General features: G+C 38.5%; 1 protein-coding gene and 1 long non-coding RNA gene across 11 annotated transcripts in view; one reads left to right on the top strand and one right to left on the bottom strand.

Annotated features, from left to right (window-relative positions):
- NTNG1 (netrin G1) overlaps positions 1–26,782 on the bottom strand; it is a 159,777-nt gene that overhangs the window by 46,929 nt on the left and 86,066 nt on the right. For all 9 annotated transcript variants that reach the window (XM_027463278.3, XM_027463281.3, XM_072041626.1 and 6 more), the window contains exons 4-5: positions 13,900–14,072; positions 4,665–4,691 (exon numbers count right to left, since the gene is read on the bottom strand). In XM_027463278.3, the coding sequence (XP_027319079.1) occupies positions 4,665–4,691; positions 13,900–14,072 (200 nt within the window). The remainder of the gene's footprint in view (positions 1–4,664; positions 4,692–13,899; positions 14,073–26,782) is intronic.
- Positions 1–26,782, top strand: part of LOC106019800 (uncharacterized) — a 39,596-nt gene that overhangs the window by 596 nt on the left and 12,218 nt on the right. Inside the window, exons 2-9 of one of the 2 annotated variants that reach the window (XR_011810912.1) lie at positions 2,042–2,145; positions 2,790–2,929; positions 11,957–12,123; positions 13,130–13,234; positions 21,802–21,889; positions 22,229–22,359; positions 25,331–25,387; positions 25,509–25,640. This is a non-coding gene — a long non-coding RNA (uncharacterized lncRNA). Of the gene's footprint in view, positions 1–2,041; positions 2,146–2,789; positions 2,930–11,956; positions 12,194–13,129; positions 13,235–21,801; positions 21,890–22,228; positions 22,360–25,303; positions 25,388–25,508; positions 25,641–26,782 lie in introns of both variants that reach the window. The other variant, XR_011810911.1, reaches the window with a different exon arrangement.

Below are 26,782 nucleotides of genomic sequence, written 5' to 3'. Positions count from 1 at the left end.
TATCTTTATGGATCTAAGTTTTCTGAGTAACTGCAGCAAAACTTGCATATTGCAAGTGCAATATTTCTTCCTCAGGTACTACTGTTCTTGTTGAAATGTTGCTACCTCTAGCGTCTCCATAGAGCCCTATCACTTAATTGTTCATTAACAGCTAAAACAATATAGCAGGAAAATGAATAATCTCCTGCATATTACAGCAAGCCATAAAAGCCCTGAAAAGACAATTTGATACGCTGACTTTTAACTAACTCAGAACAATGAATGTAAATCAGGATGAAGAATGAGAAACAATACTGAACTGCCTCTAAACTGGCCATGTCTACTGAACTGGAGAGAATGGCTCTTCTTATCTGTTAAAATTGGTGGATCTGGCAAAACAAACCAAACTAAAACAAAGGCTCCCCCAAATCCCAACCCAGTAATTCATCGGTGCTTCCCCAAAGAGTGTTGGTAGTTTCTGACATGCCACTAGAAATCACTCCACAAAGAGTGGGTTTCTGTTCAGTGCTGGGGTCAGCAAAGGCATTCTGCTTAGAGAACTTCAAGGCTAAAATCCTACTTATAGAGAAGGAAAAATAGCTTTGTTATGAATCCTATCAGGTAAATAAGCTACTCACTTTTTTTTTTTTTTTTTTAAACCTATTTGTAATGTTAAATTCTCTTTCAGATCTGGTGTTCAAATTAATGCGTTATACCACACAGGCTGTCAGTATCTTTTTGCCAGCCCCTTTTCTATTTATCTATCACAGAAACTTAATTGTTGAAGTGGAAAATTCTGGGCTCTTGGAGGTATTGAAGTAAAGGAGGGAAAAACAGATAGTGATATTGTCTTGATATAATCTGTTACTCAGATAAGGTGATTGCCTTAGGCTGATCAGTGTCTGATCAACACCGATATTTATTTGAAAGTTGGATTTGCATAAAATTGAATTGAAATAAGAACATTTTGCTAGTATGTCCAAAATAATACACACACCGTCTGAAGACAATATTTACATGTTCTGAAGGAGATAAACATCTTGATGGGTCTCTTAACTATAGAGTTATCTCTGTAAAACTTGACCTCAAGTAACAGAGAAATAACTACAGCCTAGTTATGTTCATATCCTACTGACATATACGTATGTTAGTGTGCTACGTATATACTCTAGTCCAGAGTTTGGCACTGTAATGGTTTTGATCTCGTGACTGTAAATTTAATGAGAGAACTTCCCAGTTGGTGCCAGGGTGCGAAATCAGGTCCACAATACTTCCAATATGGTTAAAAAAATGCAGACAAAAAAACCCTCTAGTATTTGCTCTCAAAACCTTTTACTATTTATATTTACCACTTTAAAACCTCATAACAAAGATGTAAAACAAATAAAACTACATTCATATTAATGCTATTTTAAATGCAAAAATGTATCTATCAGATCTTTCAAGGTTAAGAAACCAGGAAAATAAGAGTGCCCATTCAATCTCTATTTTACTTTTGTGTCTCACGTTCATTATCATTCAAAAAAAAAACAAGTTCAAAAAAAGTTCTCTTAATTTGAAATTGGCTATAAAGAAGAACAGAAATATAGTGAAAAAAGCTGAGAATACCATTTGATTGTCTTGATTGCACCTTGCACTTGGGTGCATGGTTTGTCTCTAAATTCTGACTCATCTGCCACCAGCAGGCTTTAAGGTGATAATCACCCACACAGAGCTATTTGCACATCATGTCTATCTTATCCTGTATCTAATTATACCCTTTATAACAAACTGTTTAGCATAATTAGTGGAGTTATGCTTTACAGGAATAAAGATAGAAGCTATAGGTTAGAAGATTCAAGTTTTTGAAGGCATACATGTACAAATTAGTTACTTTGGTATGTGGTCACAATAACGAATACTTTGATGTGTTGGTCTATGTGAAATTATACAATGATTACTTTAGCAAGTAAAACAATGCAGTTCTCAGAATATTAAAATACTGTATATAAGCACTGTTGATCATAAAAGCTTAAATTATGAAATGGTTTTGGGACTCATTAATTGCTAACACTCTCACCAGTATTTTTTCAAACATGGCTGAAAAATGCTGAAAGGGCCAGCGCTAGAATCAAGAATGCTGGAAATGACAGGAGAACCTATTACTCCATTGATAGACAACAGCAGGTACAAATGACCTTAATGGGAAAGCTCGGATTTATTTTTTTCTAGATGATCAGAAAGGATGTTTACTTAATGACCACTCTTTCTTTGTGCTCAAACTTTAATAATGAGCTGCTTTAATACAAGATCCTGTGTATTCAGAATGATTTTTTTGACCCAGAACGATATGCATATATGCACTCAGTTAAATATATTTTATTTCTCTTGGGCATGCTTTCATTGCAGTCTTAAGAGTGTCTAATGAATATAGGTTGCAGTGGCATGTTATTTGTATGCTGGTAGTTTAGTGTTTATTCCTTCCCTCCTTCCTGTCCCTGTCTTACATACGAGGAAAAGCTTGAAGCACACAAAAGCCAATACCCCCACAGTACTGTTTGCAGTCAGGCAAAATAAAACCTTAACTCTATCTCCTGAGAATAATTTCCTGTCCTCAGGTGGGGAGGAGCACTGCTGATATGAACATAAATATTGTATTAATATAGACAAAAGAAAAAAATAATGCAGAATCCATTAAAGCAGCCACAACTAATTAATCTTGTTTGGTTTTATGTATTAATGGTACTTTTGTTAAATTCTTTTAGAGACCAGGATAAATACATGGCTTCTATCCTTGTTTAACTGATAATTCTGCTATTTCTATCCTATAGGAAAGATGTTCAAAGCATTGTGCAAGAAGAGCTATTTTTCCCCTGAGCTATTTAAGAAATAAAGCATGAAAAAAAAAACAAGCAGATTATCAGTATTTACTTGTGCTCATGAAGAGATGCTCATGCTTCATCCTTTCCAGGTAGGCAAATAAATTTGTTGAATTCTACCACATATTACTCCAAGATGTTTACAGAGTATTTAAGATAAAGCATAGACTTGAAGTAATTCTTGTATTTCCTATGGCATGTTAAACAGGATTTTCTCCATTATTAATAGATGAACGGTACTAATCACCCCAGTGTAAAACACAAAGAGGTCAACATTGCATCCTTTCAGGTCACCATTGTTTAAAAGGCATTTGAGTTTCCCTATTAAGTTTTCAAAGGCCAACATCTGCTGATGCTCAGAAATGGTAGATGTGGTGACAAAGGCTGTATGGAGCGTGAAGTGAAAACAACCATATAGTCCATGCAACAAGATACTAAGAAACTATAGCACAACCATACTTCAAAGACCTATTTTCCCATTCATCCCATTTCTGTTATTCATAGCAGGATATTCCTGATAACACTGACATAAGCTTTTCTCTAATTTAGTTCATTGTTTTTGGTTGTAAAATATGTATATAAACTCAAGGATTTGCAAATAACCTATCTTTGTGCATTTGCATTCATGCTAATGGCAAAGGAGATACTGAAGCAGGAAGATTATTAAAATCGAAGGCTTTCATTTGCAGGTTCTTGTCATTGATGCTGTTTTGCTATTTAAAGCTACAAAACATATGTCATGGCATTCAGCTGTTAGCACTGTTCTTATTTATAAGCAGGATAGTTTTGACGACCTTTAACTTGCTGTCTAGAGTTTAACAAATCAGTGCTGTTCATGAGCTTCAGTAAACTGAGTTGATTTACAAATTGACAGACCTGACTGTGCATCATAAGAAGCAAGGCACTTTTACCCAAATTAGTGGAAGTTTTTCAGCTGGATATCAGGTATGGCAAATTGTATTTTACTATTGTGGTATTTTATCATTGGGATAGTCCTGCATCACACAGAAGTTCTGTCTAAAGTCTCTGCAAAGCTGAGGGGAATATTTTGTCAGCCTCATCAGGATACCATTTTTACCTCCGTGCTTTATTTGTAAGCAGCTAATGTGCTATGTGCACTTCTCTGCTGTGGAACTCAGCTGCGTTACCATGCTCTTCCTTTGTGTTCTTGCATAATGAATAATCTGTTTCATTGATATACCAGTTCTTTACAGCATTATGGTTTTGTCATAGTTGAAGTGCAAATTTTGTTGCTTTAAAAACATACAGAAAAGCAGTGTTATTGCAAGTCTTTTTCCTGCACTTCTATTTGCCCTGTGCAGGAAAGCTCAGTTCAAAGGGCACTGGAGGTAATGCAAAGATTCCAACAGGTACACTACAATTGCTAAGCTACTGCATAAAAATTAGAAGTGTTTATATAAATTCTTCTATTTGCTCTTTGAATTTAAGCATACATATACACATGACAATTAATGATCCTATACTTCTCTGTTACTAGTTTTTTTTTTAATGCAAAATATATTCAACAAATGTTTTCTGTAGAATAGGGTCTTAATTCTCTGTATAGCACTCAGCTTTATAGCACTCAACTTTCATCTGCTGATCAGAACAGATCAGAAAATCTGTGGCTGAAAGCATATGTGCTGTCAGGAGTGACATTCTCTCTGACCACATAATACAGTTATGTGTTAATGTAAACCAATACATAGCCCCTTCACCGTAGAGCACATTTCAGAGAAACATTATCTACAACAGAAATGGATGTTGGGAAATAAGATCCAAGAAGCTGAATGACAATGCAAAACAATACTGTTTTTTATTACTTACTACCAATACTGGAAATACTGGGTATACCTGTAAAGAAAAAAAATAATGAAAAGGTGTTGTTAGCTGTTTGCTGTAGTCAGCGATACTATTGCACCTAAAATTCTGAAAACAATTTTCTCCTAATTTTCAGAATATTGTATCAATGGATAGTTAAAACCAAGCATACCAATATGCATCCAGCCCTTTCAAAATGCAGAGTCTTTGGATTTTTCAGTATGAGAGTGCAGGGACCACTAAAATGTCTTGACAGATGGGTATTTCTGGGACCTATACCAGCTCTCTGAACTTCATGAATTTGTTCAGAACAGTTTTGTATTTGAACTAACCAGCCATTAGGTTTAATGCTTTAGATAAAAATATCAGTCATGCATGTATTATGCAGATCTAGGAAAATAATTTAACCAAGGGATAAATGCATTGCTAACTGCTTTGGCCAGCTGCTTAAATCAGTTGATACCTTCTGTTGCATTAACTGTATATAGCTATTTTTTTCATTTTTTTTACCTGATGGTTACTTAAATTAAGTTATGGAAAAGAAATGTAATTGAGCAAAACAATCTAATGCATTAAGTTGGTCATATTGACCAAGCCTATCATTGATTTTTTTCCCCCTGCTTTCATTTCAATTCCTAAGCTGAATTAATGCAAGGAAACCATTCCACAGGCAGGTGAGATTTACCAGAAGAGGTGGGACTGCTGAGGAGTAAAACTCCTCTGCTAAATTAGCAATATGGGATCTCATGTTGCTTGATGTAGTCCAGACGTGTAGCTTGAGGTCATATCTACCCTGAAAGGTGTCTAGCTTCATGTCCAAAAATGTGGACATGAAATATTTCCTGAAATGCTATTTTCTTTAGATTAAATGATATTGCTGCTGGTGTTATTCCTAGTTTCCAGGGTTAAATTGCAGATCAGTATTTAAGCCCTGGATGTTTACATCCTCTCAGTTAAATACAGTTTTCCTTTGGTAAGTTTTACTGACTTTAATGATATGCATTTTACTGCAGAAATCTGTGTGTTTCTCCATTAAACATCTGCTATACTTCTTTCAAAATCTATCCTGAAGTTCTGTCTTAGAGATGGTATGGACCTTGTTCTGCAGTTAGGCATGCTGGAGCAAAGCCATGTCTTACGGATAAATGACACTCAGTGTAAGCAAGGAGGTGGAGTCAAGCTGGGATCATTTTGAAACTGTGGCATGGCAAGGACAATGCTAAAGCAATTGCATATGCAGAATGGTGGACATAAATAGATCTCTGGTGTTTCACCACATCGGTCCCAGGGCACGCGTTGGATTGGCAGCGCCTTGGTTTTACACCCAGGCACTGCACTGAGGGTAGCACCTAGTGCTGGCTGACTGAGCCCCACATTCAGACGCTGTTTCTAAACTTTGTCTATTTCTGCTGAGATTAACTTGTATTTTGCAGAATATTAAAATCATGCAGTAAGTATTAGAAGCTAAATAAGGATGCCATCATAATAGAAAACATGGGTTTTGTTCTAAATACAACAAGAAGTGCTTATTTCATTATTGTCATTTTCAGTTAGATTAATGTAAGAGAACTTCTGTCCCTTTGCCCTAATTGTCAGAAAGACAATCAATTTTCAAACATTTTTCTCCAAAGTTTCAACAGCAACTTTTTTCATTTTTTTTTTACAAGTCATTATAGCTGTTTTAAATTAGCAGGATTCATTTTCCTTTATACACTGATGGAAACTGCAAAAATATTAGATGAAGTACAGATCCTGTGTTCTCACACTTCCACTTCCACTGTGAATTTGTATTTGTATTTCCTTCGGGTATACTCCCCCGCCTCAAACCTCTTTCTCTCCTACACACATTCACAAATACCCTTTCCTTTCTGTCCTGAACAGACTGTAGCAAAAGGAGAGGTTTTCCTGCAAGTCTGCTCTCCTTCTTTTACTCTATTTGAAAATTTTCAATGAATTCATAGTGGTAAATGCTTCCTGGGCAGAGAAAAATGAGAATAAGAAGCCTGCTTGCCTGAAGGGCTCTGTATTAACCTTGCTAAGTTGTCTTCAGGTTCTGTTTGAAAAGCTCTTTTGCTATTTCTGTACAGAGTTTCCATGTTTGTGTGATCTGCTGTAACCAGCTTGATTTTTGTTAATACCAGTTACCCCTCCCTGTGGAGACTAACCTTGAACAGCATGCTGCTTCGTGGGGGGAGCACATTACAGAGAGCTGAACCGGGCACACACCGCTAAATAAATAAAACCGAGTGACTGCATTTACATATCTTGAGTATACCCAAACCAAAGCAACGTTCAATCTAAATTTTCTTCCACGTGGAATCACCAGGATGGTTATTAATTGTAATGGAGTCCTATACTGAGGAAAGAGTGAGTAAAGCATGCTAAGTTCAGGGGTAGATCCTGCCCCTGAAATGGCAAACATTTCAGGGCGAACATGTCTTCAGTACTATTTATTATTTTTAACTTGACTTGGGGGTGGTAGTTCGGTATATTACATGTTCACTGTAAGTGCATCTAAATATGTACGCTTTACTTGAGAGAAGAAAAAATGGTGTTTTCCTTGCATATGGTCTTCTGCATCTGCCTTGTAATTTTCTTGTTTCCCCTTTTTCAAGAGAGGGGTTGTTTTAGCTATTAGTCATCCTGTAGATGACTCTATTGAGAAAGGAGGAAAAAAACCCCACCACAAATTGGATGCTTGCAAAGAAAGCAGGTTTTTGATTTCTTGTGCAGATCACATCAGTATGAAATGCATAACACAAAGGAATGGTGTCAGTGAGAAGGGCCACGCTGCTTTCTGTTTGATGGCAGGTTGTGTGCTGCAGCTCCTCTTATTGCCTCGGTCTTCAACGTGTGTGCGTGCTTCCTGCCAGTGGAGCAGTTAATGCAGCAGGCTGCATGCCTTCCTGGGCACAGAGAGTGTTTGGGATGGAATTATTCTGGTAACTCGATCCTGGCTACTGTCTTTCCCATGGGCTCCTCTGCCTCTTCTCCATCACAAGCTGTATGTGCACCTGCCATACGACAGGGAGCCAGGGACAGGCTCTTGCTGCTATCAAAGCACTACACCTGGCTTGCAGCTCATGTTTGCAGGGAATGAGTGTCACCAAGAGCTCAGTGAATTACCCAGGCGAGGTGAACGCAGCCTGGAGACTGAGAATTAAGGCTGCCTGTTATGGAGGCATGGCAGGATACAATGGTAGGTAATGCAGTGCAAGCTTGGACTCATTAACTGGACTCACAGCTGATCAAAGCTGTGTAAGAGCTTTTCTGACAAAAGAGATGTTCTTGTAAATGCATTCTGCAATCACACATTTTGACTCTTAAACAGGAGCAAAATCCAGAGTTGGAATCCATAGGAAATAGTTAGAGCAGGGCTGTTAATGCCATCTCTGATTCTTTTTGCTGGAGTATCTGTCTGTGCTGCAGCATGACAGCACTCCCTGCAGTGACTCTTCCTTCCCTTTGCAAATCTTCCGCTGAGGCATGATTGCAATATTAGATCGTCAGCATCAATTTTAGAAGTTCTGAATTCTGTAGCAATTTAAAGCCCTGAGCAGCTGGAGGAACCTGGCATCTTGTAATCCCTCAAAGGGAGTGATTATGATCACAGGAGTAAACTTCTTATGTGCTGTCAAACTTGTCTTCAGGCAAAGGGCCGTATGCAGCGATAGACACAATTCTTAGGAAATTTTGCATGAATTTTTTTGTGTATTGTGTTTTAGGTATATACCTGCAATGTTCTGCTGACTGTTGCAGTGGATGCATAGCAGGAGGCAAGTCATTTTATCAGTTGCAGGTTTTCTTTTCTTGACACTTCTGTCTTCCTCAGTTTTTCTACCCAAACATACTACAGTTTTGCCCCCACTGGCAAATTTCCCAGCCTCATACAGCTTGTGTGTGACATCTTCCTGTGGCTGTACACCTTCTATAAGCTTCATGAGCCAATATTAATAAGCAATATGAGAACAGCAAGAGGCTTTGCGGTTTTGAAACTTATTGCATTCCTGACTTCCATCTTCTGTCTGAAAGATGTTTTCAAAATTGTCAAGGAGCAACATTTTACCTCTTAAGTATGTCCCATTCCTCTAAATTGGGATCTCGTGGGACCACCTCCTCTCCCTCTTTCACGAAAGTGGGCACTGGAAAGGTGCTGCCAGTTGCTTGAGAGAATGGGATGCTTAGAAAATGGGACTAATCTACATTGTGAGTCTGCTTTCAAAAGACAGCTGGATGCATGAACCTTTCAGTTATAGGGATACATGTTGTGGAGACTTCTGATTAGCAAGCCTGCCATCACGCAATCTCCTCGCCAACTTCATTTACGCTCGTCCTTCAAGATGGCTTTGTGTCATCGAATATTCATGGAGAAAACTACAAACACAGATGAGGGTAATCAGTGCAATAATTCAAGTGGCTTTTTTTTTGGCCAGAAAATGTTTCTGTGGCAGCTGTGCTGCAGTGGTGCCTCGTAAGTCTTTTTCCATTCAGGGAGGATTAAGGCCATGCTGCTGAGACAGCGGCTGTGCTATCAGAGGGGGGGACCTGCTGCAGGAGAAATTCAGTTATCTGATTGAGATTATCTGCCTAACTGTTGACTGAAAAAAACACCACACCAATGTTCCTTATGTCCTGGTCAATCCTTTGTTTCGTGTTGAACTACGTGTTAGGAAAGTCATGTAGCAGCTGGGAGGCATTTTTTAGCTCAGTGTCAGGCACTTCTGGTACAGGTTGTGGAGGGACTGACAAAAAGCGAGCAGGCATTGATGGATGGGAGCCCAGCACGGTCTTGGACAGCTCTGTCTGATGGAGCAAAGAACATAAGTGCCAGAGATGATCTAAACAACAGGAGGAAGAAAAGGGCTAGTGCTGTCAGACACATATGACTGCTGAGGAGAAAAGCTATCTTGTAATACCAAGCACAGAGAAATTCAATAAGTTCACTTTGAGTGTCAAAACATATTGCCGAACAAACTATCCGTAGAATGTGGCAGCACAAGGGAATAAATGTAATCACAAAATAGTCAATAAGATAGAGTGAAAAATATAAAATAAATGCTATGCAGTAGACAAATGTGGAAATATTGTTAGTACCAGTAAACAACAGAGTATTTGATGTCTTTCACAAGCAAAGCAGAGAAATAGTGCTTTGCATTCTTCTGTATAACTTGTGTTGACTGAAAATGAGAAGGATATAGATAACAGCTTTATATCAAGGTTTAGACTATGACTAGAATATAATCTAGAATGATCTTATATTTCATGAGCTGTAGCTTGAAGAGGTATGATGAACTCTTATTGGCAGAAGCAGAACAGTGGAAAAAAGATCCAATTTGGAAGGATTTTGCAACTGTCATTAGGCTCCCTGTTGAATGTGAGCAAATTCCTCCAAATCAGCAAGCCTCCAGAGAAATGATCTTTTTATCTTGTGAAAACAGAGTTTTCTGACTGTTTCATTTATATACCTGCATTTTAACTATATCTTGTTTAATTGCTCATACAGAAAACAAACCAAAACAACAGAAACAACAACCCACCTTTAAATCCATTCAAAATTAAAATATTTTGGTCTTAAAAGAAGAAGGTTGACTCTGAAATTTGGAGGAAGGAAAAGAATCAAAGGGACACTGTAGCACTGGAGCACCAATTATACAGAGTATCCCCAGGGAACTGAAGTACAACATCAAGGGAACTTTAGAGTCAAGACAGATAAGGCAGTTAATTCTACCTATGTGTTTCCAAAAATGTTTCCAGAGGTTGTGGCTAACTAGGGAGAGTGTAGTGCTAGGGCTACATCACTGATTACGTGATGGGGGTGGTGACAGAAACCCAGCAGCATAAATGAAATTACATTGCCTATGCAGAGAGATTACAGAATAATGCAAACATTCATGTACTGCAACTCATGGTGGATTAAGTCAGAAAGTGACAAAAGAAATGCAGCTTTTGCATATCAGGAGTGATTGCTGCTTGCAGCGAGTAATCAGAAAACCCACGAGAGAAGCTTATTTAGATCTTAGTAGTGCATGGGACCTGATTCAAGGAACAGTTATCAGAGAACCACTTCTGGAGTGAGCCAACACAGTTGTTGAGAAGGAAGAAGACCAATAAATAAATAAAGAAATCCACTGCAGTAATATTTCACTTTCAGAGAGAGAGCAGATAAAAATGAGGAAGTGAGGTAAAATGAAATCGAAATTAACAGCTTAAAAAATGTAATGCAGATAGCATAGATACAAGTAAAAGTGTATGAAAGACTCTGAATAATTATGTATAAGCAATTTAAAAAATTTAAAACAAAAGAATTTATAAAAATGAACTATACTAAAAATAAAACAAACCCAGCCTAACAGGCAGAATAAAGAAGACTTCAGAAAGACACACCTCAAAAGTGTAAGTTAGGTCAATTGAGAAAGATAGGGAAAAATGCATAAAATTATATCAAGTTAAATATAAACCACAGTGTTTTAAGAATAAACTTGCTGCAGACATAAAAGTTATTTTTTTTGTGTGTTAAAATAAACACACCAGAAGCAGAAGGCTTCACAAAGAGATGATTGGTTAGATAGGCAATCAAGGTATAAAAATCCTGAATGCAAAATTAATTGTGTGCACTGATGTTCGCAACAAAGGAGGTTAGAGAGATCCTCACAAACTGAGGAAGATTCCAAATGTCTCCCATCACCTGAAGGTGTTTTAGAAGACAAAAGTAATATTGAACAATAGGAATTGGTAGGTGGTAGTGTTCACCCAAACAGTGTTTTGAAGGAACTCAAATATGACATTTCTGAATGAACAACTGTAACACAACCTGTCACTTATGTCAGCCTTGATGCCAGAAGAAATGTTGTCGCCATGACACCAGTTCTTAAAAAGGACTCAAGGGCTGAGCCGTGTCATAACAAAATACAAAGCACACGCATTTTTATGCCACTGTAAAAGATCCATGTTGTGCTCTTGTCTAGAACATGCTGTGCAGTTTTAGCCCCGCCAATTCCAAAAATGACCTTGTAGAATCAGAAGAGGGCAGGAACAGCACAGGTAATCAGAGATCCGGCGTGGCTTTTATATGTGACAAGATCAGACTTTGCCAAGTCTATATAGCTGTAAATGGTATAATGGATGGAAAAATGGTTGTATTATTCCCTGTTTCTTCCTAGGGAGGTACACATTTAACCAAATAAAAACAATGAAGGCAAACAAAAGGAAATGCACCTCACTCGTGTCTTTAAAAAGTGAAGTGTGTTGCCATAAGATGTCACTGAGATCAAACTTATGACGGCTGTGTCTCTCTTCAGCACCACAGGAGGCTCCAGCTCAGAAAGCCATGTTACAGCTCGGAACTGGGACGGCAAACAGGAAATCCTTCTATCTTCACCTGCTTCTTCCCGTTTTCCATAAATTGCTACTTGTGAGCACTGCTGAAGTTTGAGGCATGAGAAGCACTTTGGTCAGCCCAAATAAGGTTACACGTTCATGATGCTATAGTAACGATAACATTCAACAGGAAAAAAACTTCTTTTTATTTGCAACAGGTTTGGATTTTGATGGAACTCAATAGACTTGAAAGTTTTTTTAAAAAAGTTTCAGGCAGCCTTTCAACATGCTCTAATCCTACTCTTTCTTTTGGTATAATCTCAGCTGATTTAAAATGATGTAACTGACATAACAAGCTGCATTTAGAAAAATTGTCATTTTCATGTTCAGATGTATTTTGTGCCCTGTTTGGATGATTTCTGGGTAGCAACTGCATGATATATACATGTATGCACATGTATGTTTATATATGGTATGTATATGTACATAAACATGTGTATGTATAGAAATACATATCAAAATAAATTCAAACTGGTAAATCTCCCCATTTTTTCCAAACATAACTTTAAAGGATTAATTCTGTGGGCAATGTTCACTTTTTGATAACATGGGGAAAAGTAAATTCTCTTACAAAATGTTTTTCCTCTGCTTTTGAAATTTCATTTTTTTCTACTCAGTAGGAATTTTATCATAATTTCATACCCCCACACTTCACGGTTTGTTACTTGGTTTATTACTCTCACATTTAACTTGATAAGGTCCTGCTTCCTGTGATACTCATTTTTGAGTCTTGATTCCTCACAGCTGCTGCTTTGAAGTCTTAGATAACATTCTGAGCACTGCCCATTGCTCCTGGTTTTAAAGTTTTCATTCAGGGCAGTACATATCTCTTTCTCCCACATAACTTTTCTGTAAATTTTTATATTCTAATATTCTAGAAATGAATGTTTTGCTTTTAATCAGATCAAAAATCTGGACTTTTTTCTTAAAAGAAGCTAGTAAGTTCTGTCAAAAGAACTGTTATCTTCTTCAATGCTTTCTTCAAAGGAATTTGAGTCTTACTCAGGCTAGGAGGATCTGAATTGTTGTGTATATCATACATGCATGAAGGGAAGAACTGATGCTGATGTTTGTCTTCACAACCTCTCTTTCAGCATCGTGTTCTGTTTGACTTAATCTTGTCCAAGACGAGGAAATGCAGCTGCCAATAACTTCCTTTGGATGATATGAAAGAGTTCTGGAATAGTATGTGTGGAATGGTGAGTATGCACGTTGTTTAATGGGTATTAGTTGGAAACAGGCAGATATAAAAATCCAGTTTTTGTCCTCACTTTCCCCCTTAAACACAGAGATTAACAAGATTGCATGTGACTCTGGACTGCAGGTCAACATCAGGGACAAACTTCCTTATCAACCTTTAAATCTAGTTATTAATAGCAAGGATTTAGTCTGTTTTTTTTTTTTTTGTTTGTTTGTTTTTTTTATTAATTTTCTTCAATGGACAAAATTTCAGTAATGACCTCACCTGATACTGAGGTTGTTTCAAATCCAGAAGCAATAAGGATGTATGGGTGGAGAGCTGAGTGAGCTCTCAGCTGGAGCAGTACGGCAAATATTCCCACTGTTTTCCCTCCTGTGTGTGCTCTTTATGTGAAAGGAACCCTTTTTCATTCCTTAGCCCTTTCTATGCAGTGCCCAGGGATTTGTCCATGGATGCAAGCAAGCAGTTCTCATGCAAAATATTTACAAGCAGGTAATAGCACAGGTATGCATGCTTACAATTAATGTGCTCTTAACCTTGTCAAATTATACGTATTGTGTCATATAAGAAGGAAAAACTTTTCCCAAAATTAATCTTCCTTCAGGGTCATGATACGGGCAGAACTTTAATAATGAAATATTCTTATTATACAAAGCTACTTACAGATATTAGCAGTGCCCTTAGGTATAGGCAGATAAGAGCCAGGGCTCCACGGTCGGCCCTGGTAATTCTTCTTGCATTTTCCACAGTCTGGGCCAGTTGTGTTATGCTCACATTCACAAAGTAGTCTTTTGTTTTCTTCTTTACAGCCAGTAGCGTGAAGGTTGCACTTACACCTGTTTTTAAAAGGCAAAAATAAAAGAAGTAGGATATTATTTAGAGCTGTGTTTAAATTGAGATTAATTTTTACTAAAGCACATTCTATGGCAACCACTCTGCTTCTCGGCATAGCGACTCGTGATTGTTTTAACTTGTTTCACAAGACATTGCTCAAACAGCATGTTATATTATCTTCAACTCACACAGGTCTAACAGCACTAATTTCACCAAGACTCCAAGATGCTGAATCTTTTCTTGTTTTCACTAACGCAGCTCCACTGAGATCAACTAAATTATTCATAATTTTCACTACAGACAGGTCTACAATCTTGCAAAAATTCAGGCGTTACTTGCTACTCATGGATAAAAACAAGTTCTCTGTTTGTGTCCTTAGAGACTCTGGCCCAAATTAAGATCTGAATTAGGCCCTGGGAGTCTGAGAAAACAGGCTTGAATTAAATATCCTCTACAATGGCACACTTCAATAGAAGGGAACGTTGAGAAATCTAAGCTCAGTGTAATGGTGTTTTGCCAGCACTTGCTGGACAAGAATGTCTTGCTCAGAAAGCAATTTTTTTTCCCCTGTTCTAATTTGATATAATTGTAGTAGCTGAAGGTCGGAGGAAATATTTTAGTAGGTGTATTGTTTTAGTTTAACTCAGGAAATAACACCTAATCAAACCTTGTGCAAAATCATTAGATAAATGAGATTCTGTATCTGTTCCTCGAAAAATTGTATTTCCTTACACTCCTCTCTTTGCCTGAAACTAGGACATGTACAGAATGGGAAAACTAGCATCATAAGCAGCATTTTGTTACTTTTTTTTTTCCCCATACCTTTCCAATAAGTGTCAGCTATGGCTAAAATCTGTTTCTGTTTGGGGCTGGAGAGAAAACTGCTATTTAATGACGCCGGCTGTTTGTTTTCCTAATGACTGTACATGTAGTGATTTAAAGGGTTCTCATGTGGGCATTTGTCACCTGTTCCATACACTGACCAATAATTAGAGCAAAACAACACACGAAATGGCCAAGTGCAAATTAACAGCTGTCAAGCTGACTTCCATTTGCAAGGAATATGACCTGAAGCAACTGGTCACATACATATATATCCCCAGGGTAAAACAAACTTGCAGTTGTCATAAGTGGCTGCTGAAGAAAATCTACAAGAATCTGTAATACAGTAGATGGTGTAGTATTCTCTTCGGTGCTAGGAATGAGGCACATGAAACTGCTCCTATTTGAGCAACACTCATTCTAAAGAAAAACAAGATTGGCACTGTTCAAATGGAAATTACCAAAACATATTAGACACGCCAGACATAAGAAAATGTGCTTCATTTTTATATTGTTTCCAAAATGCTGTTGTTTAAAGACTTGCATCAATTGTGAAGTAAATTTTCCATGATTAGCCCCTGGAGAATGAAAGATACCTGTCTGGAAATCAGTGTATGAGATATGCCCTGCTATGCAGAGATCTAAGTTTTTGTTAAATGGCACTGCTATTAAGAAAAGTGATGGGTTGTTTTTCTGTGCATAGGAAGATGAAAATAGAAGACTCCTGAAACGAAGATACACACAGTCATGATAACACAAAATAACCTAAGGGGTCAGAGGAGAAGGAAGCAGTGAGTGTGTAACCACTGAAATAAGTGAGAGACAGGAACCAATTTGCTTTCTTGCAGGGGAAGATTTCTGGTTTGTTGGAGGGACATCGCTCTGAGAAAGCAAACTGATCTAGGCAGAAAGAAATGCTGAGGGAAAGCTGAAGTTGCTAGGGCTCTGGAAGACTGCTGCATAGTGGTAAGGAAACAGGTGAAGGAAATAAGTGTAGGTACATCTGCTAATTGGTGTCAGTGTACATGGCTCTTTTAACAAGCACGTGAAAGTAAATTGGTTATATCAGAAAATCCTGTACAGAGTCTGCTTGCCCTGCTTCTACTTTGTTCCTGAGCAGCTGACCCTACTACCCTTGAACAGCTAGGTTACCTATGGGGGGATACAGGCCTTGAGACAGGTGTCTGCCTGAAGGGAATAGTGGCTGCTTGTTAAGGCTGGTGAGTTTTTTCTAGACTTCTTTTTTTTATTATTTTATTTATTTATTTTATTTTATTTGTGGGAGCTGCTTTGTGCTGAGCTTGTGAAAGTCAACACCAAGTCCCCACAACAGTTCTCTGTTTGGAAACTTTCATCCTGATGTTTCTACAGCTCATCTGATTTCCATCTTTCCAGTTCAACCTGCGAGAATGTTTCCTGCCTAGGCAGCCTGGTTACAGCACACACGAGAACACATTTCCCTCCAACGTGCAAATCCAATTTCGAATCACTGGAGATTGATATTGCTGTCCAACACTATAAACTCTAATTGTGTAGGAGAACAAATTTGTTTTTCTGACCACTCATCTTTGACAGACTCATTATTTTGTCATAAAGCAATTTAAATGATATTTTTGGCAGTTATATAAGGTGTAGGAAGCATTCTGGCGTGTTCAAGGAACAGCTCTGTTTTAGTGGGAGCAGGAGCCCTGGGCGCGCTGCGTTCCTCACAGATTCTATTTACATATAGACAACTGACATTAAAATGCTGTAAATATCGCCAAGGTAATTGCTAATAGCGTGCTGATTCACTTGCATGTGAGTGCCAACCAACAGACTGGGGGGCACATGAGGGGATCGTTTATGTTGAAGGGATCATTCATGAGAAAGAAAGACAAGAGAAGCTCTGATACATTTTTATTTTTTTTTTACAGCTAGCCATATGTTCCTCACTTAGATACATTTTTGGATCATTCTAGGTCATAGCTAAAGTTTAAAAAATAGTCTTAAAACACACTTGCAAGCCCTCTATATGGATTCTTAATTGTTAGATGCCATGGGTCAGCTCTCTGCACCAATTTAAGATCTTGCACAAGGTTTGGCGTGTTTGTTCTTGACTGCCCACACAGGGTGGTGTGCACATGACATAAAATACCATCCCCACAGGTTTAATGCGGGAAGGCACTGCCTACAAGAGGCATTTGAAAACAGACTTAGCAATGAAGTCACCTTAGTGAGCTCCTCAGTGCTAGCAGCTACTTCCAGCACCTCGTTGGTTGTCCTAAAGGACCCGGTTGTTTTGAGCATGACATCAAAGGTGTTAATGCTGTCACCTACGCTATCCCTCTCAAGGTTACTAATGACCTTGAAGCATCTTCGCCAGTGGGATCCAGCTTTCTAATATGATTTAGCCAAAGAAAGAAATTCTATGTTGTAAATACATTTTAAGAGATGCCTCAGCAATGAAAGAGGAAGAGATATTGTCCTCTTGATAGGTTAAGAAAGCAGAAGTTAAAATATATGCACCTTTAAAACATCATGAAATAGTTGGGATAAAGACAGCTTCGTATCTGAATTATTTTTCTTTTGAGATTTACATCTAGGGTGTTTTTTATTTAAATATTTTCTTTGTCACTTTATGAGGCAAACTTGTCATGACTTGAGAAACTGTCTGTACAGGTAAGTGCCAAAATTCTTGTACTGCTGAATGTAGAAGGAAAACAACATGAAAATACATACATAAAACTGTTTTCCCTTTAAATCTCTCATAACAAGTGGAACATCTTTTTATAGAGGGCTCATTTAGTCTCAGAAACCTCATGTCTGTTGAATACTGTTATTCATTATCACCCATTACATCATAGGATTTTTCCATGTCATATCAAAAAAAAAAAACACCCCAAAGCACACCAGTCCTTATCCTGATTTCCAAAGCTTAATAAAAGTCTACACGGCTTTACTATTGAAGCAGATTTTGTGGGGATGAAAACAAGTATAAAGGGTGCTATTGTGAAGAAATACAATGATTGCTGGCCAATTTATTTCTGCGAGGATAGAGGAATAGACAGTGAGAACACACACATAAAAGAGGTAACAGATAATTACTGCAATCTAGGCTACCAGTGCTCTCTGCAGGGACTAGCCATCTGAGGGAGTTCTGAGCTAAAAGGGTCAAAACAAGTAAGGCCAGGTGGCAATCAGAAAATGGCCTGGGTTGCTGGCTTTAAGTAGGTCTGCGGAACAAATGTTCCAACTCGTGTGAAGCAGAAAAGTCAATTCTGGTTTTTATTCAGTGTTTTTGAGCCATATGAATATGTCAGGTCCATGATGCTCTGCAGAAAAAAAGACCAAAAAAAGAACTCCATCTTTTTTTCTGGAAGTTATGGATAAGGCCTCTGTAGTCTGCTGCTACACTATAGATGCTTAATGAGAGTAATGAAATGTGTGTCCTTTGTTTCACTTGTTTATTTTTGGAAAGGCACTTGGTTGCCAGTCTTTTTCCATGAATTTATCTAATACGTCATAATCTCCCACTGAAAGTAAGATTCCTTTGTGGAATGGGGCTACATCAATAATAAGGGATAAAAAAATTCAATAATAACAAATATAACTTTGTATAGGTAGATATACTACTTTTTCATTTGCAAATCAAGGACTAATGTTGGATCAGGTTTTTAAGCTTCTTAAATCTGTAAGTAGCTTTGTGGCTGGAAAAGAAGTTTAACCTGTGCTCAGTAATCCTACAGCACCTCGGTACCTAGAATCCAGAGATTTACAGAAGCCTCTTCAACTTTGTTCTTTACTGTTTTCTTTGCTAAATTTGGGAGGAAATTGAATTAGATTCCCACAGGCAGTATGGAAAATTGGGGAAAATAGCTTCTTATTCCCCCTCAGATGAGTTTAATGTATCTAGCGGGGAGCAGCAAAACCCAGACTCAGAGAGCATGTTTGCTTTGCTTTGCTTTCTCAGTGGCCTACTTGCAAGCAGTTTAGAGAGCTTGAAATTAAAAAAGAAAACAAAGTCCAAAAGAGCAGCATAATTCCCTTTCCCATAGGAGTGAGAACTTCCTAAGATACATACAGAAAATATAACGTGCAGGGCATGGAATTGCCCAGTTTGCGCTGAGCCAGCCCAACAATAAGAGCACGCAAGTGCTGAATTTAAATATTTACGCCTTTATATGATTTATTGTGTTCACACGCTAGTGAAAGTTTTGGTAAGTTCTGATTATTTAAATAGGAGCTACCGTCAAGTTAAATGCTGGTCAATACGAACACGAACTGCATGATCACTTCTGATCGATCCACGTCTCAGCCTGTAACTGATGAGTTCACGCCTGGTAGATGCTCGCTGCCTTCCTTTTGAAGGCCAGCGCTAGCGGGGCCACTGCTTCTGCTCTCGCTGCTCCTTCCCCTAGCCCCTCGTGGACAGATGGCCCCAAGCACTGGAGCCCTGCTCTTCTGAAGAGGCAGAGGCCGCGTCCAGCTCTAATGTCAGCTGAGGGTTCTCCTGCTGCACATTTATTCTCCAGGTGCTTACGATAATCTTAAAATCAAAGATAGCATATTTTCTGCTATTATTGCAAAGTATAACTTCATTAACTGTAGTAGCTGAGGAACTAATCCCCTAACCTCAGAATCCCAGGATTTTCACTGCTAGAAATACAAAGCCTGCTGCCAAAACTTGAGTCAAATGCCTGGCTTTGGCACAATCTTCCTCCTACCTCAGATAATGTACAATACAGAGACTTTATTTAGGGCAACAGTGAGGGCACAGGTTTGAACCTACAGAAGCGTTAGGCGTACTTTTGCCAAGCAATTACTGAAAAAAATCATTTTATTTCTCTCATAGACCATTTAAGCAGTCTGGTAAGTATGGTTAAGGAAATACGCTGGCTTTTAGAAAATGTTTAAGATTTATGGCTGACAGAATCGTACAGCTTTACACAGAGTATTCTTTGGTGCTATCATTTTTTGGAGTTTACTGTTACTGTAAATCAAAGTTATCTTGCAGAAAAAAACACAAGATTGCAGTAAAACAAAATCAGAATTGGTATTTCTAAAGAACTATGAATAGCAGATAGATCACCAAATGCATTTTTTAACTCATGGTTTTGAAAAGATGTATCTCATTCACAGAACTCAAGTGCATACAGTAAAAGCCCCTGGACATCATGCTAAATAGTATCTTTTAGGTATAAAAAAAGTAATTTCCTAATGCATTAAAGAGTTCATGTTATGTTTTAATACACTTGTATGTTGAACAGATTTTATATAGCAGTAAGGATTGCAATGAAATGCTTGCCTTTGTCATTTGCCTTTTCCCCCAGAGTATTTTTACTATATAAATAAAGTAGTTATTTGGCAATATGCTGTCATTTTCTTTTATTTCTCCGCTTTCAGAAGTTTATATCTGGCATTACGTTCAGCATACAAAGTGTTGGCCTGAGAGACAATTTTGCCTCTTTCATCAAACCACAATCCAGTAGATTTTGCTTTATGTAATGTTATCATGTGATAACAGAATTAAATCTGCAGCTTCGGCAGCTGATCAATTCAATTATTAAGCTAAAATAAAAAATAAGCAGCAATTTAGAAAGATCAGAGGCTGGAACATTTAGTATCTATGAAGGTAAAACATTTATTTAAAAGTTTTTTTTTTTTTTAATATTTCAGTGTCATCCTCAGAAAACAATTTTACACAAATTAAAAAAGTGGTCCAAACACTCAAAAACCGTCTCCCTCCTGTTCATCGTTATGTTCTCCTCTGTATCTGCTGTAGAACAGAGAAGTTATTCTCATGATATTTAGTCTTGTGCCACAAAATAAACTAAGTGTTCCTGAAATGAGTTAGTTTACTAGATGACGTCCTTCAAAACAGAAAGCAGCAACTGAAAATGTTTACAAGCTAGATCAACTACACTCAGAATGCAAATAGAGAAGGGTGGAGGCAGTAATAGTAATCTATTAAATGTCTTAAAAACAACTAAGAATTTAAGCATTTCAAACTTCTGATTCTAGATTAAAAAACAAACACAAAAAACAACAGATGTGGAAATGCTCAGTTCCTTCAGTTTTGTAGGTCCACAGTGTAAAAATAATTCAATGATGCTTGTACCCAACAGAACAGAACAATTAATTCTAAGTTATTTCAGTTTACTGCATTAAAAATACCTATATTTAACATTAGATACATAGATACACCTAGCCTAGTGGAATGTTCTAATCCTAGTGGATTTTTCTAATTTTCATTTAAAGTTCTCTTGTAAACAGTTGCAAAAAAAAAAAAAAATATATATATATATATATATGTTTTAAGGCATCTGTTGTTTCATAAAGCAATGCAATTTAGGAAAGGGAGTTAGATACTATTTAATTTAGCCCTACCCAAACACCTTAGTAAGGCTGGGAACCCACAAATGTGCTTGAGGACTTTGTTTATCTTAATCTGTAAGAAATTTTTCCAGCAGTAGAACAACAACAATGCTATTCCTATGTCTCTTTGTGAATCTGTATGAAAACACTCATTATAGTGTCTAAGTGCTAAAGCTGGAATACATCTGCCTGCCATATAGCTGTTGTTAGCTGTTACAGAGACCTAACTTCCATCCCCTTCCCAAATATTCATTTTTTCTTTTTCTTTGGAGATATTAGTTTTCATGCAAATGTGTCAATAAAGAGAGTGGCTATAAAATCTGCACGAGTTTGCCAGCAGCATGTTCCACAAATAATTTCACCCGTGAACACATTCTTAGCTGATGTAAATCCATCTGGCTGCACTAGAATCAATGAAATTATGTTAGTTCACACTGTCTGAAATGTGCTCTAAATTGTTTCCAGCTTTCATTCATATTATTCTAGGCTCAGTGGCTGTATTTTTAGAGTTGAGTACAAAATAATGGCAGATAATCTTTTTATTTTGAATGGCAGATCTGAGAGCACGGGATGGAAACTGGGGGTGAATGGAAGATAGGAAGCCCAGGTGTGACGTGCTTGTAAGGACGCAGCTGAGGAGAAGGTAGGATGCTGGTATTTTACACTTTTTCCATGCATCTGTTGTGCTCTAACCTTTAGCCTCAGAAAGGGGAAGCTTTTATTATCTGCTTGGAGGATGCCAAAACTGGGGTGCATTGCAGCCATGCCTCTCCTGGAGAGGAAGCAAAATCTCTCACGAAGATGAAGATGAATAATGACAGTTTCATGCGGTGCTGCCAAGTAAACATTTAATGCTAGTGATTGTTTTGGTAGGTTCCCAGACTACTGCTGAAGAAGGGAGAAAAAACAGCGGATGTAAACTGTTGTTTTCAGTTGTAATCAGTGTTACAATTAGTTCCTCTCTTTCCCTTTCTCTCTCTAGAAATTTTCCTTCTGTCTCGCTGGAATCTCTTTGGTCTCATCTACAAAGTTCCTGTACTTCACACAGTGATCTCTCTCTTGCCTGCACTGATAGGATGGGACGGGAGCGGGGGAAGCACATCTGCTGCAGAGGTACTACACAGCCTAGATGCTCGGAGTTGTCACGATGTCTCACAAGGGTTTTAATTGGTTTGTTCTAAATACCAAGAACAACTAGGGGAGAGAGAAGACAACAACTGAAACTTTCCTCAGTAACTGTTAACGTAAAGTAACTTTCCTCAGTACTGTTAAGTAAGCGTTAATGAACCGTGTAAGTGGAAAAGTGCTATTGGGACAAGAAGGCAGCTCTGTCTTCCCCAGCTGGAATAATGTAATCTGCTTGGCAGCACCTTGTCATTGTCTGTCTGATCATGCAAAAATGTTCAGGACCGTGCTGAATGAGATTTGCCTTTTTTTTTCCCCCCCTGCTGTCCAACACTGTGCTTAGCCAGCCTTAGTTTGCCATCCATCCACTGGGCAGAAAGTCATTATCTACAAGTCAATACAGACGAATAGATATTCTAAACACAGCTTCTCTTTTAATCTCTATAATAAGTGGAACACATCCCACCTATTCCAGGCAGAATTCAGGCACTATGTCATAACAGTTGTTACGTTACCCATAGCAGGTCTGTTCCAGAACCTGTGAAGTTGTTATGAATGCAACACAAAAACCTCAGATGAAAGGTTCAGTAATGTAACACTACAAAGTTTTACAGCTTAACAGACTTAAAAGCAAAAGTTCAGAAGTCTTTAGGAGTCACTGTTTCTCCTCTTTTCCCATTTATCCTGATACAAATCTGAACATTACATTTGAAATTCCTGACATTGCATTAATGTGTATCAACACTTTTAACTTTCATAAGAAACCAATTTTTTTTTTTGTTTATTTGTTTTAATTTAATTAATACTGGTCTTACGTCTGCTCAGCAGCAATCCCAAGAAAGCTGCTCTAGGATGCTAGCGATTACACCAACCTTCCTCTCTTTATTTGGAAGTAGGATTTCACAGGATCAGCTGCCAGCTGGTACCCTGATTTTTTTTTTCCCAGTGCACCACTGAAAAGGAACAATTTGTTGTGTAGGAGGTCTAAAATTGTGGACATTAAATTACTGTCCAAGTAGATGTGCTTACGATACCATTCAGAAATGTTACTTAACTCTGCAGTGGGGGGGGAAAAAACCCTTTGTTCTCACAGGCAGAATTATGCAAAGCGAGCTGTTACAAATTTGTGTGACCAATTTATGTTGGACAGACGTCTGAGAAGCAGAAATACCTTCACTTTCTTCAGCGTAAGGAAAGACTCATGGTGTAGCACCTATTGTGTCACAGTAGGGAATAAAGTATTTTCATGACCCATTGTCGGGGAGCAGCATTTCTGCTACATGAGAAACAAGCAAGGTTAATTTCATACTGATTGCTGTAACTTTTTGAGGACTATAATAGAGAAAAGCAGCATAAAAATATCCGTGGTGTGCGCAGAATTCCACACCAGGGAAACCAGTTCTGTGAAGCAGTGCATCTGTTGCTCTTTTCAAAAGATTTTAAAGCATTTCTGTTTAAGAGACCTCCTGTGAACTCGTTTAAAGGCTCGAATATACCCCCGGTAGTTACTGCCGCAGGAATGGTATATATAGAAGGGCGGTGCATGGGCTGGAACGGCTTGCCTTGCCTCCGAGGGAGAGAAAACATGCCTCAAGGTACTCCTGAGGGAGGAGCCGTCCACACAACCCCTAAATCAGCGACCCTGGGGATTGCCATCCCTTGCTGGGTGCCCCCTGCAGGAGCGAGTGCTGGCGGGGCTCAGGCTGCCTCCCTGCAGGGCCAGCAGCAATTAGGGCAGGGGCCCTGCGTGCGGGGATATGAGGTGCCTGCAGGGTGTCACACCCACCCCACTCACTCGTGCCATCGAATGCTGGGTTTCACTGGGCAAAATGAGACCCCTCGGAGAGCTCTGGTGCAAGGAGTAGCTCAGTCTGCATTGCGCCATGGTCAGCAAGAGGAAAGGCCTTCCTGCTGGTCCCGGTACCAGGGTTTTGTGAGGGGTGTTCTCCCCTGGGCTTTCTCTGATAGGCACCTGCTGCGACCAGCTCCACTTCGGAGCTCTTACTTCACGTTCATGTGCGGAGGAGAGAGAATTTTACTCAAGCAACAAAACCCTGAGGAGACTTCTGCCTCCATTTCAAAACCAACACAGAGAACAGTGTTTATATGAAGAAAATGAGTCCTAATTCAGAGAGAAGCAACTGCACAGTCGCATCATTTGCTGAAGGTGACTAATCCTGCCCAGGGAGCTCCCAGTGGTGCCCGCACTGCGTCTGCCTGGCTGGGGCAGGAAAGCGGAGCTGGAGCGAGGGCTGGGGGACTGCGCTGAAGCTTAGAGCTCGATCAGGAGACCCCACTTATCTCTTTTTGAAAGCTGCCAGAAAGCAGTCAGACTTTTCTCCAAAAAGAAAAGGAAAGCAACATAGTTTTGTTTCTTATTTTTCTTTTTTCTAAATATTCTGGCCAAGTTGGCTCTGCGTTTACCAACAATGCGCACAAACTAGCAATAAAACACATGTAAAGAGCAAAGGCCGCGTTCTCGTTCCAATTAAGTCCTGGTAATAAATATAGTCATGCATAACTTAAAAGTCCTTAAAAAGCCTAGAACTCCAGTGCTTTAAAAAGAAATGTACATCAAAATCAGACTTCCTTCTTTTCTCTTTTTATAGGAGGTGTGTGGGGGAAGGTAAAGAAATATCGCTAAAAGCAGACTTTAGTTTCAATGTCACTATGAGATGTCTGTGCACTGACAGGGCATTTGGGAAAGCCACCAGGATAACCAAGAGCTTAGCAGTGATGGAATTTATTTTGTTCTCTTCTGAGACTCCTCAGAGTCCTGACATGACACTTTTGGCATACGACTGGGTGACCTGCACTCCTGGTAGATATTTTAAAATGATAAATATATAAACTATTTTTGTATTGTACAGACACAGCTTAGCCTAAAACTAACACTTGAATCTGAGAAGTAGCTTCATATTCTTCTTTTTAGGCTTACACCTTCTCTTGCTCTGTACAGAAACCACTGGCCAAGACACATCACTGAAATCACTCTGAAGCACACCTTCTTACACAGGTAACATTTGTCCTGCTGCCCCCCCTGCTCCAGAGTTTTGCTGTTCTGCTTCTGGTCATTGATGTTACTGCTAGGTGTTAGTTGTGTTCAAGGACTTAGAATTGCATCTCTCCCTCTGCAGTTCTGCCATTGCTGTGTGTTACCAGAAGGAGAAAAGTACCTGGCAGGTTGCTCCGTGTGAGAGCTGCAGCATCCCAGCTATTGTTCTCTGCCCTGTTCTGACGGAAGCTCAGTCTGATGCTTCTCATAAAGGGTAAGGAGAAGAAAGAACTTGCTACATGGGCAGGTTAATTGATCTCTTTTTGAAAAATCACGTTGCTGAACTTTAACTTTAGGGATAATTATAAGGCACCTACATTCTTTTCAAAAGCACCTATTCTTTTTCGAAGTACCTATGTTCCTCTGTAGAGTGTGTTCTGAGATATTCATGAATAAACTATCAAAGCAGCAGGCTGTAAAACTAACTGTTCAGAGCAAATGAACCTGACTAAATATTTCAAAAGTGGTTTTGTTCTGGTGTTTTCTTGAGTTACATTAGGGTTGACTTTCAAAATGCTTGGGACTTGCGCCCAATTTAAAATAAATGGGAAGTGGATGCTTCTTACTGTTTCCAAAATGGACACTCCAAATTCACTTGAAAATATAGAGAGCTATTTTTTTTTTCTCTCTCTCTCTCTTTTTTTTTTTTTTTTCCCTTCTTCTTAGTTTCATCGCGATTGGAGGTCACAATTTGAAAGAGAAAAGCGCCCAAACTGAACAGAACATTTCTCCTTGTTTATCATGCTAGCCTCCATTTTCAAACTTTTAAATTCCGTACAATATAAGCTCCTTGTCACAGTATAATTCCCTCTGGAATTATTGTGATAAGAATTATTTGCCAGTAGGGCTGTGCGAATAATTGATTATTCAGTTCACTGGCTGAACTGAAAAAAAAAACTGGGGGGAAAAAATCACTTGTGTCAAATGAAATGTGTGGTTTTATTTTCAGGTTTAAAATCTCTTTTCAGAAATTATTTTTGACATTTTTTTTGAACAAAAACATTTCTAAAGGAAAAATTGTGCCTTTTCTGAGGTTTCAAAAAAAAAATAATTAGTCAAAAGTATTTATTAATGTGGGTTGAATTCTGAAGATACTTTTAGCCATCCCTGACAGAAGTTGCTCTTGTGAATAATTTCTACTTCCAAATACCTGTTCTTTCTGCTGCTGAAGAAAACTAGATGAGAAGTGAGTGGTTTGTGTCTGTGCGTAGTGCTTGAAATATGCCAAAAGCAACTCAGCCTGCCATGGCTAACTTACTGAAAAAGAGCTACCGGGCCATCTTATCTCTAGCCCTGTTAGTATAACAACACAGCACAGTCAAATTAATTTAATGGGACTAATTTTAAACTATTTAG

Source organism: Anas platyrhynchos, chromosome 8 (assembly GCF_047663525.1).
Source record: "Anas platyrhynchos isolate ZD024472 breed Pekin duck chromosome 8, IASCAAS_PekinDuck_T2T, whole genome shotgun sequence".
NCBI classification, from domain to species: domain Eukaryota; kingdom Metazoa; phylum Chordata; class Aves; order Anseriformes; family Anatidae; genus Anas; species Anas platyrhynchos.
Note: the sequence above shows the minus strand (reverse complement) of the source record. Positions and strands in the feature narration are given on the sequence as shown.